This window comes from Piliocolobus tephrosceles, chromosome 1, assembly GCF_002776525.5.
Source record: "Piliocolobus tephrosceles isolate RC106 chromosome 1, ASM277652v3, whole genome shotgun sequence".
Lineage (NCBI taxonomy): Eukaryota > Metazoa > Chordata > Mammalia > Primates > Cercopithecidae > Piliocolobus > Piliocolobus tephrosceles.
In genome coordinates, this window is record NC_045434.1 from 30,398,625 (window position 1) to 30,415,183 (window position 16,559).

General features: G+C 37.6%; 1 protein-coding gene across 3 annotated transcripts in view; it reads left to right on the forward strand.

Annotated features, from left to right (window-relative positions):
- Nucleotides 1-16,559, forward strand: part of KLHL20 (kelch like family member 20) — a 73,235-nt gene that overhangs the window by 43,554 nt on the left and 13,122 nt on the right. For all 3 annotated transcript variants that reach the window (XM_023207183.1, XM_023207182.1, XM_023207184.1), the window contains one exon: nt 8,669-8,812. In XM_023207183.1, coding sequence (XP_023062951.1) covers nt 8,669-8,812 — 144 coding nt within the window. The remainder of the gene's footprint in view (nt 1-8,668; nt 8,813-16,559) is intronic.

Consider the following 16,559-nt stretch of genomic DNA (forward strand, 5'->3'; position numbering starts at 1 on the left):
GGAACAACCGGTACCAGCCATTGCAACAACATGCCAAAATGTAAAGATCATCGAGCCTAGGAAGAAACTGCATCAACTAATGAGCAAAATAACCAGTTAATATCATAATGGCAGGATCAAGTTCACACATAACAATATTAACCTTAAATGTCAATGGACTAAATGCTCCAATAAAAAGACACAGACTGGCAAACTGGATAAAGAGTCAAGACCCATCAGTCTGCTGTCTTCAGGAGACCCATCTCACATGCAGAGACATACATAGGCTCAAAATAAAAGGATGGAGGAAGATCTACCAAGCAAATGGAGAACAAAAAAAAGCAGGGGTTGCAATCCTAGTCTCTGATAAAACAGACTTTAAACCATCAAAGATCAAAAGAGACAAAGAAGGCCATTACATAATGGTAAAGGGATCAATCCAACAGGAAGAGCTAACTATCCTAAATATATATGCACCTAATACAGGAGCACCCAGATTCATAAAGCAAGTCCTTAGAGACTTACAAAGAGACTTAGACTCCCATACAATAATAATGGGAGACTTCAACACTCCACTGTCAACATTAGACAGATCAACGAGACAGAAAGTTAACAAGGATATCCAGGAATTGAACTCATCTCTGCACCAAGCGGACCTAATAGACATCTATAGAACTCTCCACCCCAAGTCAACAGAATATACATTCTTCTCAGCACCACATCACACTTATTCCAAAATTGACCACATAATTGGAAGTAAAGCACTCCTCAGCAAATGTAAAAGAACAGAAATTATAACAAACTGTCTCTCTGACCACAGTGCAATCAAACTAGAACTCAGGACTAAGAAACTCAATCAAAACCGCTCAACTACATGGAAACTGAACAACCTGCTCCTGAATGACTACTGGGTACATAACGAAATGAAAGCAGAAATAAAGATGTTCTTTGAATCCAATGAGAACAAAGATACAACATACCAGAATCTCTGGGACACATTTAAAGCAGTGTGTAGAGGGAAATTTATAGCACTAAGTGCCCACAAGAGAAAGCAGGAAAGATCTAAAATTGACACTCTAACATCACAATTAAAAGAACTAGAGAGGCAAGAGCAAACACATTCAAAAGCTAGCAGAAGGCAAGAAATAACTAAGATCAGAGCAGAACTGAAGGAGATAGAGACACAAAAAACCCTCCAAAAAATCAATGAATCCAGGAGTTGGTTTTTTGAAAAGATCAACAAAATTGACAGACCGCTAGCAAGGCTAATAAAGAAGAAAAGAGAGAGGAATCAAACAGACGCAATAAAAAATGATAAAGGGGATATCACCACCGACCCCACAGAAATACAAACTACCATCAGAGAATACTATAAACACCTCTACGCAAATCAACTAGAAAATCTAGAAGAAATGGATAATTTCCTGGACACGTACACTCTTCCAAGACTAAACCAGGAAGAAGTTGAATCCCTGAATAGACCAATAGCAGCCTCTGAAATTGAGGCAACAATTAATAGCCTACCCACCAAAAAAAGCCCAGGACCAGATGGATTCACAGCTGAATTCTACCAGAGGTACAAGGAGGAGCTGGTACCATTCCTTCTGAAACTATTCCAATCAATAGAAAAAGAGGGAATCCTCCCTAACTCATTTTATGAGGCCAACATCATCCTGATACCAAAGCCTGGCAGAGACACAACAAAAAAAGAGAATTTTAGACCAATCTCCCTGATGAACATCGATGCAAAAATCCTCAATAAAATACTGGCAAACCGGATTCAGCAGCACATCAAAAAGCTTATCCACCATGATCAAGTGGGCTTCATCCCTGGGATGCAAGGCTGGTTCAACATTCGCAAATCAATCAACGTAATCCAGCATATCAACAGAACCAAAGACAAGAACCACATGATTATCTCAATAGATGCAGAAAAGGCTTTTGACAAAATTCAACAGCCCTTCATGCTAAAAACGCTCAACAAATTCGGTATTGATGGAACGTACCTCAAAATAATAAGAGCTATTTATGACAAACCCACAGCTAATATCATACTGAATGGGCAAAAACTGGAAAAATTCCCTTTGAAAACTGGCACAAGACAGGGATGCCCTCTCTCACCACTCCTATTCAACATAGTGTTGGAAGTTCTGGCTAGGGCAATCAGGCAAGAGAAAGAAATCAAGGGTATTCAGTTAGGAAAAGAGGAAGTCAAATTGTCCCTGTTTGCAGATGACATGATTGTGTATTTAGAAAACCCCATCGTCTCAGCCCAAAATCTTCTTAAGCTGATAAGCAACTTCAGCAAAGTCTCAGGATACAAAATTAATGTGCAAAAATCACAAGCATTCTTATACACCAGTAACAGACAAGCAGAGAGCCAAATCAGGAATGAACTTCCATTCACAATTGCTTCAAAGAGAATAAAATACCTAGGAATCCAACTTACAAGGGATGTAAAGGACCTCTTCAAGGAGAACTACAAACCACTGCTCAGTGAAATCAAAGAGGACACAAACAAATGGAAGAACATACCATGCTCATGGATAGGCAGAATCAATATTGTGAAAATGGCCATACTGCCCAAGGTTATTTATAGATTCAATGCCATCCCCATCAAGCTACCAATGAGTTTCTTCACCGAATTGGAAAAAACTGCTTTAAAGTTCATATGGAACCAAAAAAGAGCCCGTATTGCCAAGACAATCCTAAGTCAAAAGGACAAAGCCGGAGGCGTCACGCTACCCGACTTCAAACTATACTACAAGGCTACAGTAACCAAAACAGCATGGTACTGGTACCAAAACAGAGATATAGACCAATGGAACAGAACGGAGCCTTCAGAAATAATGCCACACATCTACAACCATCTGATCTTTGACAAACCTGAGAAAAACAAGAAATGGGGAAAGGATTCCCTATTTAATAAATGGTGCTGGGAAAATTGGCTAGCCATAAGTAGAAAGCTGAAACTGGATCCTTTCCTTACTCCTTATACGAAGATTAATTCAAGATGGATTAGAGACTTAAATGTTAGACCTAATACCATAAAAACCCTAGAAGAAAATCTAGGTAGTACCATTCAGGACATAGGCATGGGCAAGGACTTCATGTCTAAAACACCAAAAGCAACGGCAGCAAAAGCCAAAATTGACAAATGGGATCTCATTAAACTAAAGAGCTTCTGCACAGCAAAAGAAACTACCATCAGAGTGAACAGGCAACCTACAGAATGGGAGAAAATTTTTGCAATCTACTCATCTGACAAAGGGCTAATTTCCAGAATCTACAAAGAACTCAAACAAATATACAAGAAAAAAACAAACAACCCCATCCAAAAGTGGGGAAAGGATATGAACAGACATTTCTCAAAAGAAGACATTCATACAGCCAACAGACACATGAAAAAATGCTCATCATCACTGGCCATCAGAGAAATGCAAATCAAAACCACAATGAGATACCATCTCACACCAGTTAGAATGGCAATCATTAAAAAATCAGGAAACAACAGGTGTTGGAGAGGATGTGGAGAAATAGGAACACTTTTACACTGTTGGTGGGATTGTAAACTAGTTCAACCATTATGGAAAACAGTATGGCGATTCCTCAAGGATCTAGAACTAGATGTACCATATGACCCAGCCATCCCACTACTGGGTATATACCCAAAGGATTATAAATTATGCTACTACAAAGACACATGCACACGTATGTTTATTGCGGCACTATTCACAATAGCAAAGACTTGGAATCAACCCAAATGTCCATCTGTGACAGACTGGATTAAGAAAATGTGGCACATATACACCATGGAATACTATGCAGCCATAAAAAAGGATGAGTTTGCGTCCTTTGTAGAGACATGGATGCAGCTGGAAACCATCATTCTTAGCAAATTATCACAAGAAGAGAAAACCAAACACCGCATGTTCTCACTCATAGGTGGGAACTGAACAATGAGCTCACTTGGACTCGGGAAGGGGAACATCACACACTGGGGCCTATCATGGGGAGGGGGGAGGGGGGAGGGATTGCATTGGGGAGTTATACCTGATATAAATGATGAATTGATGGGTGCTGACGAGTTGATGGGTGCAGCACACCAACATGGCACATGTATACATATGTAACCTGCACGTTATGCACATGTACCCTAGAACTTAAAGTATAATAAAAAAATAAAATAAAATATAAAAAAATAAATAAATAAATAAAAAGAATGTATATATACTATTACATAAATTAAAAAAAAAAAAAAAAAAACAACTGACATGACTGAAATACCAAAGATCATTCAAGGCTACTATAAACAAGTTTACACATATAAACTAGAAAACCTAGGAGAGATGAATAAATTCCTGGAAAAATGCAACCCTCCTATCTTAAATCAGGAAGAATTAGATACCCTGAACACACCAATAATAAGCAGCAAGATTGAAGTGGTAATTTAAAAATTACAACAAAAAAAAGTCCAGGAGCAGACGGATTCACAGCAGAATTCTACCAGACATTCAAAGAAGAATTGGTACCAATCCTTTTGACACTATTCCACAAGATAGAGAAAGAAGGAACCCTCCCTAATAATTCATAATTCATTCTGTGAAGCTAGCATCACCCTAATACCAAAACCAGGAAAGGACATAACCAAAAAAGAAAACTAAAGACTGATATCCTTGATGAGCATAGATGCTAAAATCCTTAACAGAATACTAGCTAACCGAATCCAACATCATATCAAAAAGATAATCCACCATGATCAAATGTGTTTCATGCCAAGGATACAGGGATGGTTTAACATATGCAAGTCAATAAATGTGATACACCACATAAACAGAATTAAAAACAAAAATCACATGATCATGTCAATAGATGCAAAAAAAGCATTTGACAAAACTCAGCATCCCTTTATGATTAAAACTCTCAACAAAATTGGCATACAAGGGACATAATTTAATGCAATAAAAGCCATCTGTAACAAACCCACAGACAACATACTGAGTGGGGAAAAGTTGAAAGCATTTCCTGTGAGCATGGGGAAAAGACAAGGATGCCCACTCTCACCACTCCTCTTCAACATAGTACTGGAAGTCTTGGCCAGAGCAGTCAGACAAGAGAAAGAAATAAAAGGCATCCAGATCAGTAAAGAGGAAATCATATTGTCACTGTTTGCTGATGATATGATCGTTTACCATGAAAATCCTAAGGACTCCTCTAGAAAGCTCCTATAACTGATAAAATAATTCAGCGAAGTTTCCGGATATAAGATTAATGTACAAAAATCAGTAGCTCTTCTATACACCAACAGCAACCAAGCGGAGAATGAAATCAAGAACTTAACTTTTTTTTACAATAGCTGCAAAAAAATAAATAAAATACTCAGGAATATACCTAACAAAGGAGTCGAAAGACTTCTACAAGAAAAACTACAAAACAGTGCAGAAAGAAATCATAGATGCCACAAACAAATGGAAATACATCCCATGCTTATGGATGGGTAGAATCAATATTGTGAAAATATTGCCAAAGCAATCTATAAATTCAGTGCAATCACCATCAGAATACCACCATCATTCTTCGCAGAATTAAAAAAAAAAAAAAAAACGTTATAAAGATCATATGGAACCAAAAAAGAGCCCACATAGCCAAAGCAATACTAAACAAAAAGAACAAATCTGGAGGCATCACACTACCTAATTTCAAACTATACTATAGAGTCATAGTCACCAAAACAGTGTGGTACTGGTATAAAAATAGGCACATAGACCAATGGAACAGAATAGAGAACCCAGAAATAAACCCAAATACTTAACAGCCAACTGATCTTCAACAAAGCAAAGAAAAACATAAAAGGCCGGGCGCGGTGGCTCAAGCCTGTAATCCCAGCACTTTGGGAGGCCGAGACGGGTGGATCACGAGGTCAGGAGATCGAGACCATCCTGGCTAACATGGTGAAACCCCGTCTCTACTAAAAAAAAATACAAAAAACTAGCCGGGCGAGGTGGCGGGCGCCTGTAGTCCCAGCTACTCGGGAGGCTGAGGCAGGAGAATGGCGGGAACCCGGGAGGCAGAGCTTGCAGTGAGCTGAGATCCGGCCACTGCACTCCAGCCTGGGCAACAGAGTGAGACTCCATCTCAAAAAAAAAAAAAAAAAGAAAAACATAAAGAGGGGCAAGAACACTCTTTTCAACAAATGGTGCTGGGATAATTAGCTAGCCACATATAAGGAAACGAAACTGGATCCTCATCTCTCACATTATACAAAAATCAACTCAAGATGGATTAAGGACTTAAACCCTAAGACCTGAAACTGTAAAAATTCTAGAAGATAACATTGGAAAAACCCTTCTTGATATTGGCTTAGGCAAGGATTTCATGACCAGAAACCCAAAAGCAAATGCAATAAAAACAAAAGATAAATAGCTGGGACCTAATTAAACTGAAGAGCTGTTGCATGGCAAAAGGAACAGTCAACAGAGTAAACAGACAACCCACAGAGTGTGAGAAAATCTTCGCAATCTATACATCTGAAAAACAACTAATATCTGGAATCTACAATGAACTCAAGTCGGTGAGAAAAAAAAATCCTATCAAAAAGTGGGCTTAGGACATGAATAAACAGTTCTCAAAAGAAGATATACATATTGCCAACAAACATGAAAAAATGCTCAACATCACAATGATCAGGGAAATGCAAATGAGAACCACAATGTGATACCACCTTACTCCTGCAAGGATGGCCATAATAAAAAAATCAAAAACCAGTAGATGTTGGCATGGATGCTGTGAACAGGGAACACTTCTACAGTGCTGGTGGCAATGTAAACTAGTACAGCCACTATGGAAAACAGTGCAGAGATTCCTTAAAGAACTAAAAGTAGAACTGCCATTTGATCCAGTAATCCCACTACTGGGTATCTACCCAGAGGAAAAGAAGTCATTAATCAAAAATGATACTTGTACACGCACGTTTCTAGCAGCCCAGTTCACAATTGCAAAATCATGGAAGCAAACCAAATGCCCATCAATCAATGAGTGGATAAAGAAACTGTGGTGTATATAGATGATGGAATACTATGCAGCCATAAAAAGGAATGAATTAACAGCATTTGCAGTGACCTGGATGAGATTAGAGACTGTTATTCTAAGCGACGCAACTCAGAATGGAAAACCAAACATCGTATGTTCTCACTGATATGTGGGAGCTAAGCTATGAGGACTCAAAGGCATAAGAATGATACAATGTACTTTGGGGACTTGGGGGTAAGAGTGGGAGGGGTTGAGGGATAAAAGATTACAAATATGGTGCCATGTATACTGATGCATGCACTAAAATCTCATAAATCACCACTAAAGAACTTACTCATGTAACTAAATACCACGTGTACCCCAATACCACAATAACTTATGGGGGGAAAAAAAAGAACACATCACAGTTAAAAAAAATCGATGGGTTAAAGAAATAAGAGTAGAAATAGCTAAATGTTTATACTTTAACAATTTAGCCTATGTATATCAAAATGGATAGAATGCAACTAAGGTGGTACCCAGAGGGAAATTTACATGAATTTTAGCTTAGATACATTAATATAACTTACATGCATTTGGAAATAAGAAAGATACAAAATAAATGAATCATGCTTTTAAATCATTACTAAAAAAGCAATAAAACCCAACAAACAAAAGAAATCAATGAAATTGAAAAAAGAAGATATAACTACAAAAAGAGCAATTTGATAGTATTTTTAAAAATTAAGCATACTCGGCTGGGCACGGTGGCTTACACTTGTAATCCCAGCTCTTTGGGAGGCCAAGGTGGGTGGATCACGAGGTGAGGAGATCAAGACAATCCTGGCTAACATGGTGAAACCCCATCTCTACTAAAAATACAAAAAAATGAGCCGGATGTTGTGGCAGGCGCCTGTAGTCCCAGCTACTCAGGAGGCTGAGGCAGGAGAATGGCGTGAACCCAGGAGGCGGAGCGTGCAGTGAGCCAAGATTGTGCCACTGTACCCCAGCCTGTGCAACAGAGCCAGACTCCATCTCACAAAAAAAAAAAAAAAAAAATTAAGCATACTATTTGCTACAGTAATTCTACCTATCACCCATTCACACAAAGAGAAATGTACAAGGATGAACATTGTTTTTAATTGCAAAATAGCAGAAACAGCCTAAGGGGTATATCAGTAGGAATATAATTAAATAATGTATAACACATATACTAGTAAAATAATTAAAAAGAAAAATCTGGAGCTATATTAGCATAGATTTCAAAAAATGTTGAGGGAAAAAGCAGTGCCTACTGTGTGGTATTATTTATGTGAAGAAAACATGCTTGCATATAAAGAAATACATATGTGGATACATATATACCTATATATATTTTACTGAAAAGTCTTGAAGGATATATGCCAAATCAAAATGGGAAGAGACCAGAATTCAGGTGGAACTCAAGGAGGGATTTAGCTTTATCAATAATATTCTGATTTTTTAAAAAGAAAATATATTCATACATAAATTTCAAAAAATAAAAACACAAACCAGATTTTCAAATGTTTTAGTTGTTATTAATCAGCCCATACTTAGGGGAAAGAATATATATCGTATAAATCCATGGATTTAGAATATGTAAACATAGCCAAGCATCCTTTGTGTAATACGAACTCTCCTCCTGGTATGTTCTTTTCAGGTATGACCCCAAAACAAACCAGTGGAGCAGTGATGTGGCCCCTACAAGCACCTGCAGGACAAGTGTTGGTGTAGCAGTACTTGGAGGCTTTCTCTATGCTGTGGGTGGCCAGGATGGCGTGTCTTGCCTCAACATTGTTGAGAGGTGATTTTTTTTTTAAGTCATTTTCTGTATTTTTATTTTAAAGAACATAGAGCTCTTTAAAAGAAACAAATACAGGCCGGGCATGGTGGCTCACACCTGTAATCCTAGCACTTTGGAACGCCAAGGCAGGTGGATTGCTTGAGCTCAGGAGTTCAAGATCAGCCTAGGCAACATGGTGAGATAAAAAAAAAAAAAAAAAAAAAAATTAGCCGGGCATGGCGGTGCATGCCTGTAGTCCCAGCTACTTGTGGGGCTGAGGCGAGAGGATCACTTGAGCCCAGGAAGTTGAGGCTGCAGTGAGCTGAGATCATGCCACTGCACTCCCGCCTGGGTACAAAGTGAGACCCTGTATCCAGGAAAAAAAAAAGAAAAGAAACAAGTGCAGCTGAATTTAGGACATTGGAGGATCCACTATTCAGTGGCTTTCCCATAGGCTTTCAGGAAAAAGTCTTTAGTTGATCTTAAAGTCTAGGAAAATGAAAGATCTAAAAAAAAGTTTTTTTTTAATTAACAAAAATTGTATATATTCATAGTGTACAGCATGATGTTTTGAAATATGTATAGCTGGTGGAATGGCTAAATCAAGCTAATTAACATATTCATTGCCTCACATACTTATGATTTATTTGTGGTGAGAACACTTAAAATCTACTTTCAAGTGTATAATACATTGTTATTAACTATAGTTACTATGTTGTACATTAGAGTCCTTGAATTTATTCCTTCTCTCTAACTGAAATTTTGTATTCATTTACCAAGATTTCCTCACTGCCCCTCACCTTGCCAGCCCCTGGTAACCACCATTCTACTCTCTACTTCCATGAGTTCAACTTTTTTAGATTCCTTATATAAGTGAGATCATGCAATATTTGTCTATGTTTAGCTTGTTTCACTTAATGTCCTCCAGGTTTATCCATGCCATCACAAATGCCAGGATTTCTTTCTTTTTTAAGACTGAATAGTATTCTATTCATATATGCCATATTTTCTGTATCCATTCATCTGTTGAGGTACATTTAGCTTAACTTCATATCTTGTCTATTGTAAATAATGCTGCAATGAATATGAAAGTACAGGTATCTTCAACATACTTATTTCCATTGAATATACTTAGTAGTGGGATTACTGGATCATATGATAGTTGTATTTTTAATTTTTCGAGGAACCTCTATACTGTTTTCTGTAATGGCTATACTAGTTTACATTCTCATCAATAGAGTGCAAGGGTTTCCTTTTCTCCATATTCTTGCCAATATTTGTTATCTTTCTTTTTTTATATAGTAGCCATTCTAACAGATGTGACATGATATTTCTTTGTGATTTTAATTTGCATTTCCCTGATGATCAGTGATATTGAGCATTTTCTCATATACTTAGCCATTTGTATGTGTTCTTTTGAAAAATATCTGTTCAGGTCCTTTGTCCATTTTTAAATTAGATTGTTTGTTTTCTTGCTGTTGAGTTGTTTAAGTTCCCTATATATTTTCAGTATTAACCTTTTATGAGATGTATGGTTTGCAAATATGTTCTCCCACTCTGTAGATTGTCTCTTCACTCTGTTGATTGTTTCCTTTGCCATGCAGAAGCCTTTTAGTTTGACATAATCTTACTTTTTTTGCTTTTGTTGCCTATGCTTTGGGGCACATAACCTGAGTTTTCCAACTGCCACGTTGATTATACTTAACACTGAAATGTTAGAAATGTATTTCAGATTACATTCTATATATATCAAGCATACCACTTGTGAAATCTGTTCTGATTTTTTTCCCGAATCTACCTGGAGTGTACTTAATGCATGACTCTACTCAGACTTCCCTCAGAGAAATGATTAAGTAATAATACTTTGTATAGGACATCTAATAAAAAGCTTAAAGTATTTTATATATAGACTCTCATTAATCATTGAAGTATGCTTAGGGAAATCTAGGTGGGCTGCCATAGTCACTTTATACTAGTGTACAAATAGTTAATTTTGGTGGAACAGATTTTGTTCTTAATTTCTTCTGTCAGCTTTTCGTCATTAGATTTTAGAGTCTCATTTGCTATGATTACTGATAAGAACATATATTTCATCCTTACTTCTTAAAAAGAAATGAGTCATGACTCTAAAATTTTTGAGGTAGCATTTACTAGTTTATGTCCCAACTAGTATATGTTGAAAAGTTTAACTGTTGTCAGTACAGATAAAATAGAAGATAACTCTTGAAAGCTATGCCAGTTCACTTTTATCTCTCTGTCAAGATTTTTTCACTTTCAAAACTCAGTACAGGAGGTTAGCAGCAGTGATGGCATAGTTTTTTAATATCTCCAAATACCCACGTAAAAACAGATAGAGTAATAGATAGCAAAGCTAAAAACCTATGTACTAGTTCTGGAGATTGGAGTTACACAACAATGTGAATAAACTTAACACTACTAAACAGTTAAAACATGGTTAAGATGGTAAATTTTATGTTATATTATGTGTATTTTACCACAATTTAAAAATCAGAACCTGTGAACAAAATTAAAGACAAAACTAAAGGAAAGGATATCCTCACAAACTCCAAAACACAAATGGGCAAAGACAAACTACTATTAGCCACAAGACCTGCATGGTATTAGTATCTTCAGGAGAAATCAGAAAGAAGCAATTGGATGTCTGACAGATCTAAGAACAAAAGAACCTCAAACTAGCTAATACATAGTCACAAGAAATCACAAGGGGAAAATTTATCAGCAACTGAAACTAGGACCAGTTTTGTCCACTGCCAGAGAGTGTAAGTGCAAGACCTCAATAAGACCTGAAGGATTTAGAAGAAGGTTTCTCAGCCTCAGCACTACTGGCGTTCTGAGTCAGACAATTCTTTGTTGTAGGGGACTGTCCTGTGCATTGTAGGATGTTTAACAGCATCCATAGCCTCTACCAACTAAGTATCAGAAGCACATGCCTGGTTGTGATAACCAAAAATATCTCCAAACATTGCCAGATGTTACCTAGGGGATGAGAAAGGGGGGATGAAGGGGAAAAAAATAACACCTGGTTGGGAACCAGCTGGGTTAGAGCCATCTAGTCCCTCGGAACTCTCAAAACTGACCAGCCAGGATAACCTTCCAGGTCAGGACTCTACACTGAGGAGAAACTTCTGGGAGTAGAATCAAAATTAAGCAGGACGAGGGCAACAGATGCCTTTGTTTTCCTTGAAAAGAGAAAGCCAAGACAAAAGTAAGGCAGGGAATAGTAAATCACTGGGCTAGGCGCTGTGGCTCACACCCATAATCCCAACATTTTGGGAGGCCTAGGTGGGAGGGTTGCTTGAGTCCAGGATTTCAAAACTAGCATGCACAACACAGTGAGACCTTGTCTCTCCAAAAAATAAAAAAATTAGCCAGGTGTAGTGGCACATGCCTGTGGTCCCAGTTACTCAGGAGGCTGAGGTGAGAGGATTGCTGGGAGGTCAAGGCTACAGTGAGCCATGATCGCTCCACTGCACCCCAGCCAGGGTAATAGAGTGAGACCCTGTCTCGGAAAAAAAAAAAAAAAAATTTAAGGATACCCCATTCTTTATGATGTGATTATTTCACATTGCATACATGTATCAAAACATCTCATATACCCCATAAAAATATACACAAAAATTAAAAATAAAAAAATTTAAGTAATAATCTCTGAAGGCAAGGCACTATATTTTTTAATACTACTTTAAAGAAAGAAGGAGCTCCACAAAGTTAGAAAAACTATTACAAACCAAACCACTCACCCTTATTCCTAAAAGTTCAGGAAAACTCACTTCATGTAAAAATGAAATAGCAAAATATTGAGATTAGATTCCATACAAAGTTAATATAAGAAGAGAGAATAAGCAGCAGAATAACATCTCCACAGACAGTAAAAGCACACTAGAAAGACACACCTACACATCAAAACCTTAACTGTTTCAAAATGTGATAAAAGACATTAAGGAAATGATACAATATATGAAACTACAGAAATCAGAAGTAGAAAAATTCAGAAGTGAAGTGACAGAACTCAGAAAAGTATTAGAAATGAAAGGAAAAATCATTTCAGAATGAAGATGAAAGGAGAATAAGCAAAACAGATAATGCCGTAAGACAAATAGAAGTCAAAAAGAGGAAATATTTTAAGGTCAAAAAGAAATCAAGGGCGGGCACAGTGGCTCATGCCTGTAATCCCAGCATTTTGGGAGGCTGAAGGGGGGTGGAGGACCTGAGGTCAGGAGTTCAAGACCAGCCTGACTAACATGGTGAAACCCCGTCTCTACGAAAAATACAGAATTAGCCGGATGTGGTGGCAGGTACCTGTAATCCCAGCTGCTTGGGAGGCTTGAACTCAGGAGGTGGAGGTTGCAGTGAGCCGAGATCGCGCCATTGAGCTCCACCCTGGTCATCAAGACCAAAATAAATAAATAAATAAATATATAAATAGAAAATAAATAAATAAATAGAAAAATATCAAGAGAGCATTTGAGAGATAGCAACAAATATTGAAAATAGGTAAAAATCTATTATACAGGTCATAGCAGTCCTTAAAGAAGAAAACCAAAGCGACAAAACAGAACGAATATTAAGAACTGTAATTCAAAATTACTTTCCTGTAATTAAAAAAAATTGAAACTTTTTTGAAAGAATACATTATATCCTTCAACTATTGACCCAGAACACCAAGACATATGCAATAACATGACTGCATCTTAAAGAAAAAATTATTTAGGTATCTACAAAAAAGTACATGTTACTTATAAGGAAAGAAACTTAGATTATCATCTGGCTTTTTAAAAGTAGTACTTCATGCCAGAAGAAAATAGAATGGCATGTTTTAGATATTCAAGAAAAATGTGAGCCAAAGATTTTATACCTTGAGAAACTGACTTTGAAGTACAAAGGGCACAGACAACTGTGAACTCTTACATTAAACTCTTACATTATCAACATGTAAGAGATTAGGGAATCTTGTTCTCTTGAGCCCTGTAGGAGAACAAACTTCAGACAAAATTACTAGAAAGACATTGACAGAAGGGCTGGACCACATGGTTCACACCTGTAATCCCAGCACTTTGGGAGGCCGAGACGGGCGGATCACGAGGTCAGGAGATCAAGACCATCCTGGCTAACATGGTGAAACCCCGTCTCTACTAAAAAATACAAAAAACTAGCCAGGCGAGGTGGCGGGCGCCTGTAGTCTCAGCTACTTGGGAGGCTGAGGCAGGAGAATGGCGTGAACCTGGGAGGCGGAGCTTGCAGTGAGCTGAGATCCGGCCACTGCACTCCAGCCCGGGCGACAGAGCCAGACTCTGTCTCAAAAAAAATAAAAAATAAAAACATAAAAGGGAGAGAGTGTAGCATGCTCTAGCTATGTACTCAATCCTTGATTGAGCTCTAGCTATGTACTCAATCCTATGTACTACTAAATGTAGTACAAAGAAGAGGTATGCAAAAAGGAATTTTAATTGTTCTAAGGGATATTAGTGATAATATTGCTATTCTGCTATGTGTATAAATGTAGAATAAAGGAAATGAGTGTGGATTATTCTAATTCTGTTCTCTCCTTTGTCCTTGAAAACCAGAGTGTGGAGGTAGAAGAAGAAAAGGTTGTAAAATAGAAGTTAAATAAAGTATCTTGTAGTCCTGAGTATGAATGTGAACTAAATTCTTCTTTTGAAAAAATTTCTATATATTCTAGCTTATCAACTGAGAAAGCCTAGAAATAAAGTGTCAGTGAACATCTCTGCTTCCAGATTGTATCTTGAAATTTTATTTCCCACTTAAACCAGAGCTTTGGAAAAATGTCTGATTCTAGGTTTAGAACAGGAAATGTGCAGATGAGTCTGTGCCCTCTTGTCATACCAAATAGCAAGCAAGCTGTCAGAGACTGCTAAGAGTCAAAAAGGCTCAGCCAACTTGAAGATGTTCCCACTGACCAAAGATAATTTCAGCTTTAAAAGGGATAATTGCAATAGACTGAAATCCAATAAATACACTTAAATCTATGAGTTCTTAATGTTAAATTTTTTAAGACTAATTATTATTGCCTTTGGAAGATCATAGGGAACAAATTTATTATCTCAAAACATGTAAATAAAGTGGAAGAAGAGAGCATATATCCTGCCTTTCTTATATGAACTATATTATTATATCAATTGAGTAACCAAATAGTAGATAAAAGGATTGTTTCTTTATAAAATTATCCCAATAAAATAAAATAAGTGATAGAATATTATCATTTTGAAACACTCAGCAAATTAGTGTATCTAGACATTGATAAACAGCTGCTAACATACCACCTTCTATAGTCTTGTTAAAGGAACCAAACATAGTCTGATCAAAGTTCTAGATCCAACTACCAGTTTGCCCAACATAAAAAGGACAGAGCAACAGATTGAACTGCACTATGAATGTACAGTCAACCAAATCCATATTATGGGGAAAATTGTCATACACTCTAGGTTCTAAAACAGATGAATTGCAGGGAGGAAAAGGAATGGAGGGAAAACCTGTAGATAATAAGGGACTCTAATTTTTTTAGAGACAGTGTCTCACTCTGTCACCCAGGCTGGAGTGCAGTGGTGCAATAATAGCTCACAACTGTCTCAAGCAATCCCTGCCTCAGCCTCCCAAGCAACTGGGACTGCAAGTGAACACCACCATGACTGGCTAATTTTTTTTTCCAATTTTTTTATAGAGATAAGGTCTCTCTGTGTTGACCAGGTAGGTCTTGAACTCAAACTCGTGGCCTCAAGCAGTCCTCCAGCCTTAGGCTTCCAAAGTGCTGGGATTACAGGTATGAGCCACCACACTCAGCCCTTTTTTAATTTTATTTTTATTTATTTATTTATTTATTTAAGTCTCAGCCAGGCACAGTGACTCACCTGTAATCCCAGTGCTTTGGGGGGCTGAGGTGAGAGGATTGCTTGAGGCCAGGAGTTTGAGCCTGGTCAACACAGCAAGACCCCTATTTTTAAATAAATATTAATGAAAATTTTTCTAAATGTAATGTTAAGTAAGACTGAAGTGTCTAGGGATGACACTTGAGTGATAAAACGATAAACACAAGGAAGTGATAACTGTTAAAAGTCAGGATAATGGTTATTTGTGGAGAGGAGAAGATAGAGACTGGAAAAGGACACATTGCACTCTGGAGTGGCATGCAAAGTTCTTTTTCTTGGCTTGGGTGGTGTTTACAAGGCGGCTTTCCTGATAATAACTCTTAAACTATACATTTGTTTTGTGTGGCTCTCTGTATTTGAGTTTTATTTTATAATAAAAAGGTTGTTTGAAAGAACTGTGCAAAAGACTTCTACTTCCAAATAGGATATAGTAGAGAGTAACAGCCATCACCCCCACTACAACAACTAGGAAAAAAAGATAAATTACAAAAATCATTTTAAAATACATCAGAGGCATTTCAAAGTAATGACCAGATCAACTAAAATTCCATTGAAGAAAGAGCCTGTATTGCCGGCCGGGCGTGGTGGCTCATGCCTGTAATCCCAACACTTTGGGAGGCCCAGGTGGGCGGATCACGAGGTCAGGAGATCGAGAGCATTCTAGCTAACACGGTGAAACCCCGTCTCTACTAAAAATACAAAAAATTAGCCAGGCGAGGTGGCAGGCACCTGTAGTCCCCACTGCTCAGGAGGCTGAGGCAGGAGAATGGCGTGAACCCAGGAGGTGGAGTTTGCAGTGAACTGAGATTGTGCCACTGCACTCCAGCCTGGGCGACAGAGCAAGACTCCGTCTCAAAAAAAAA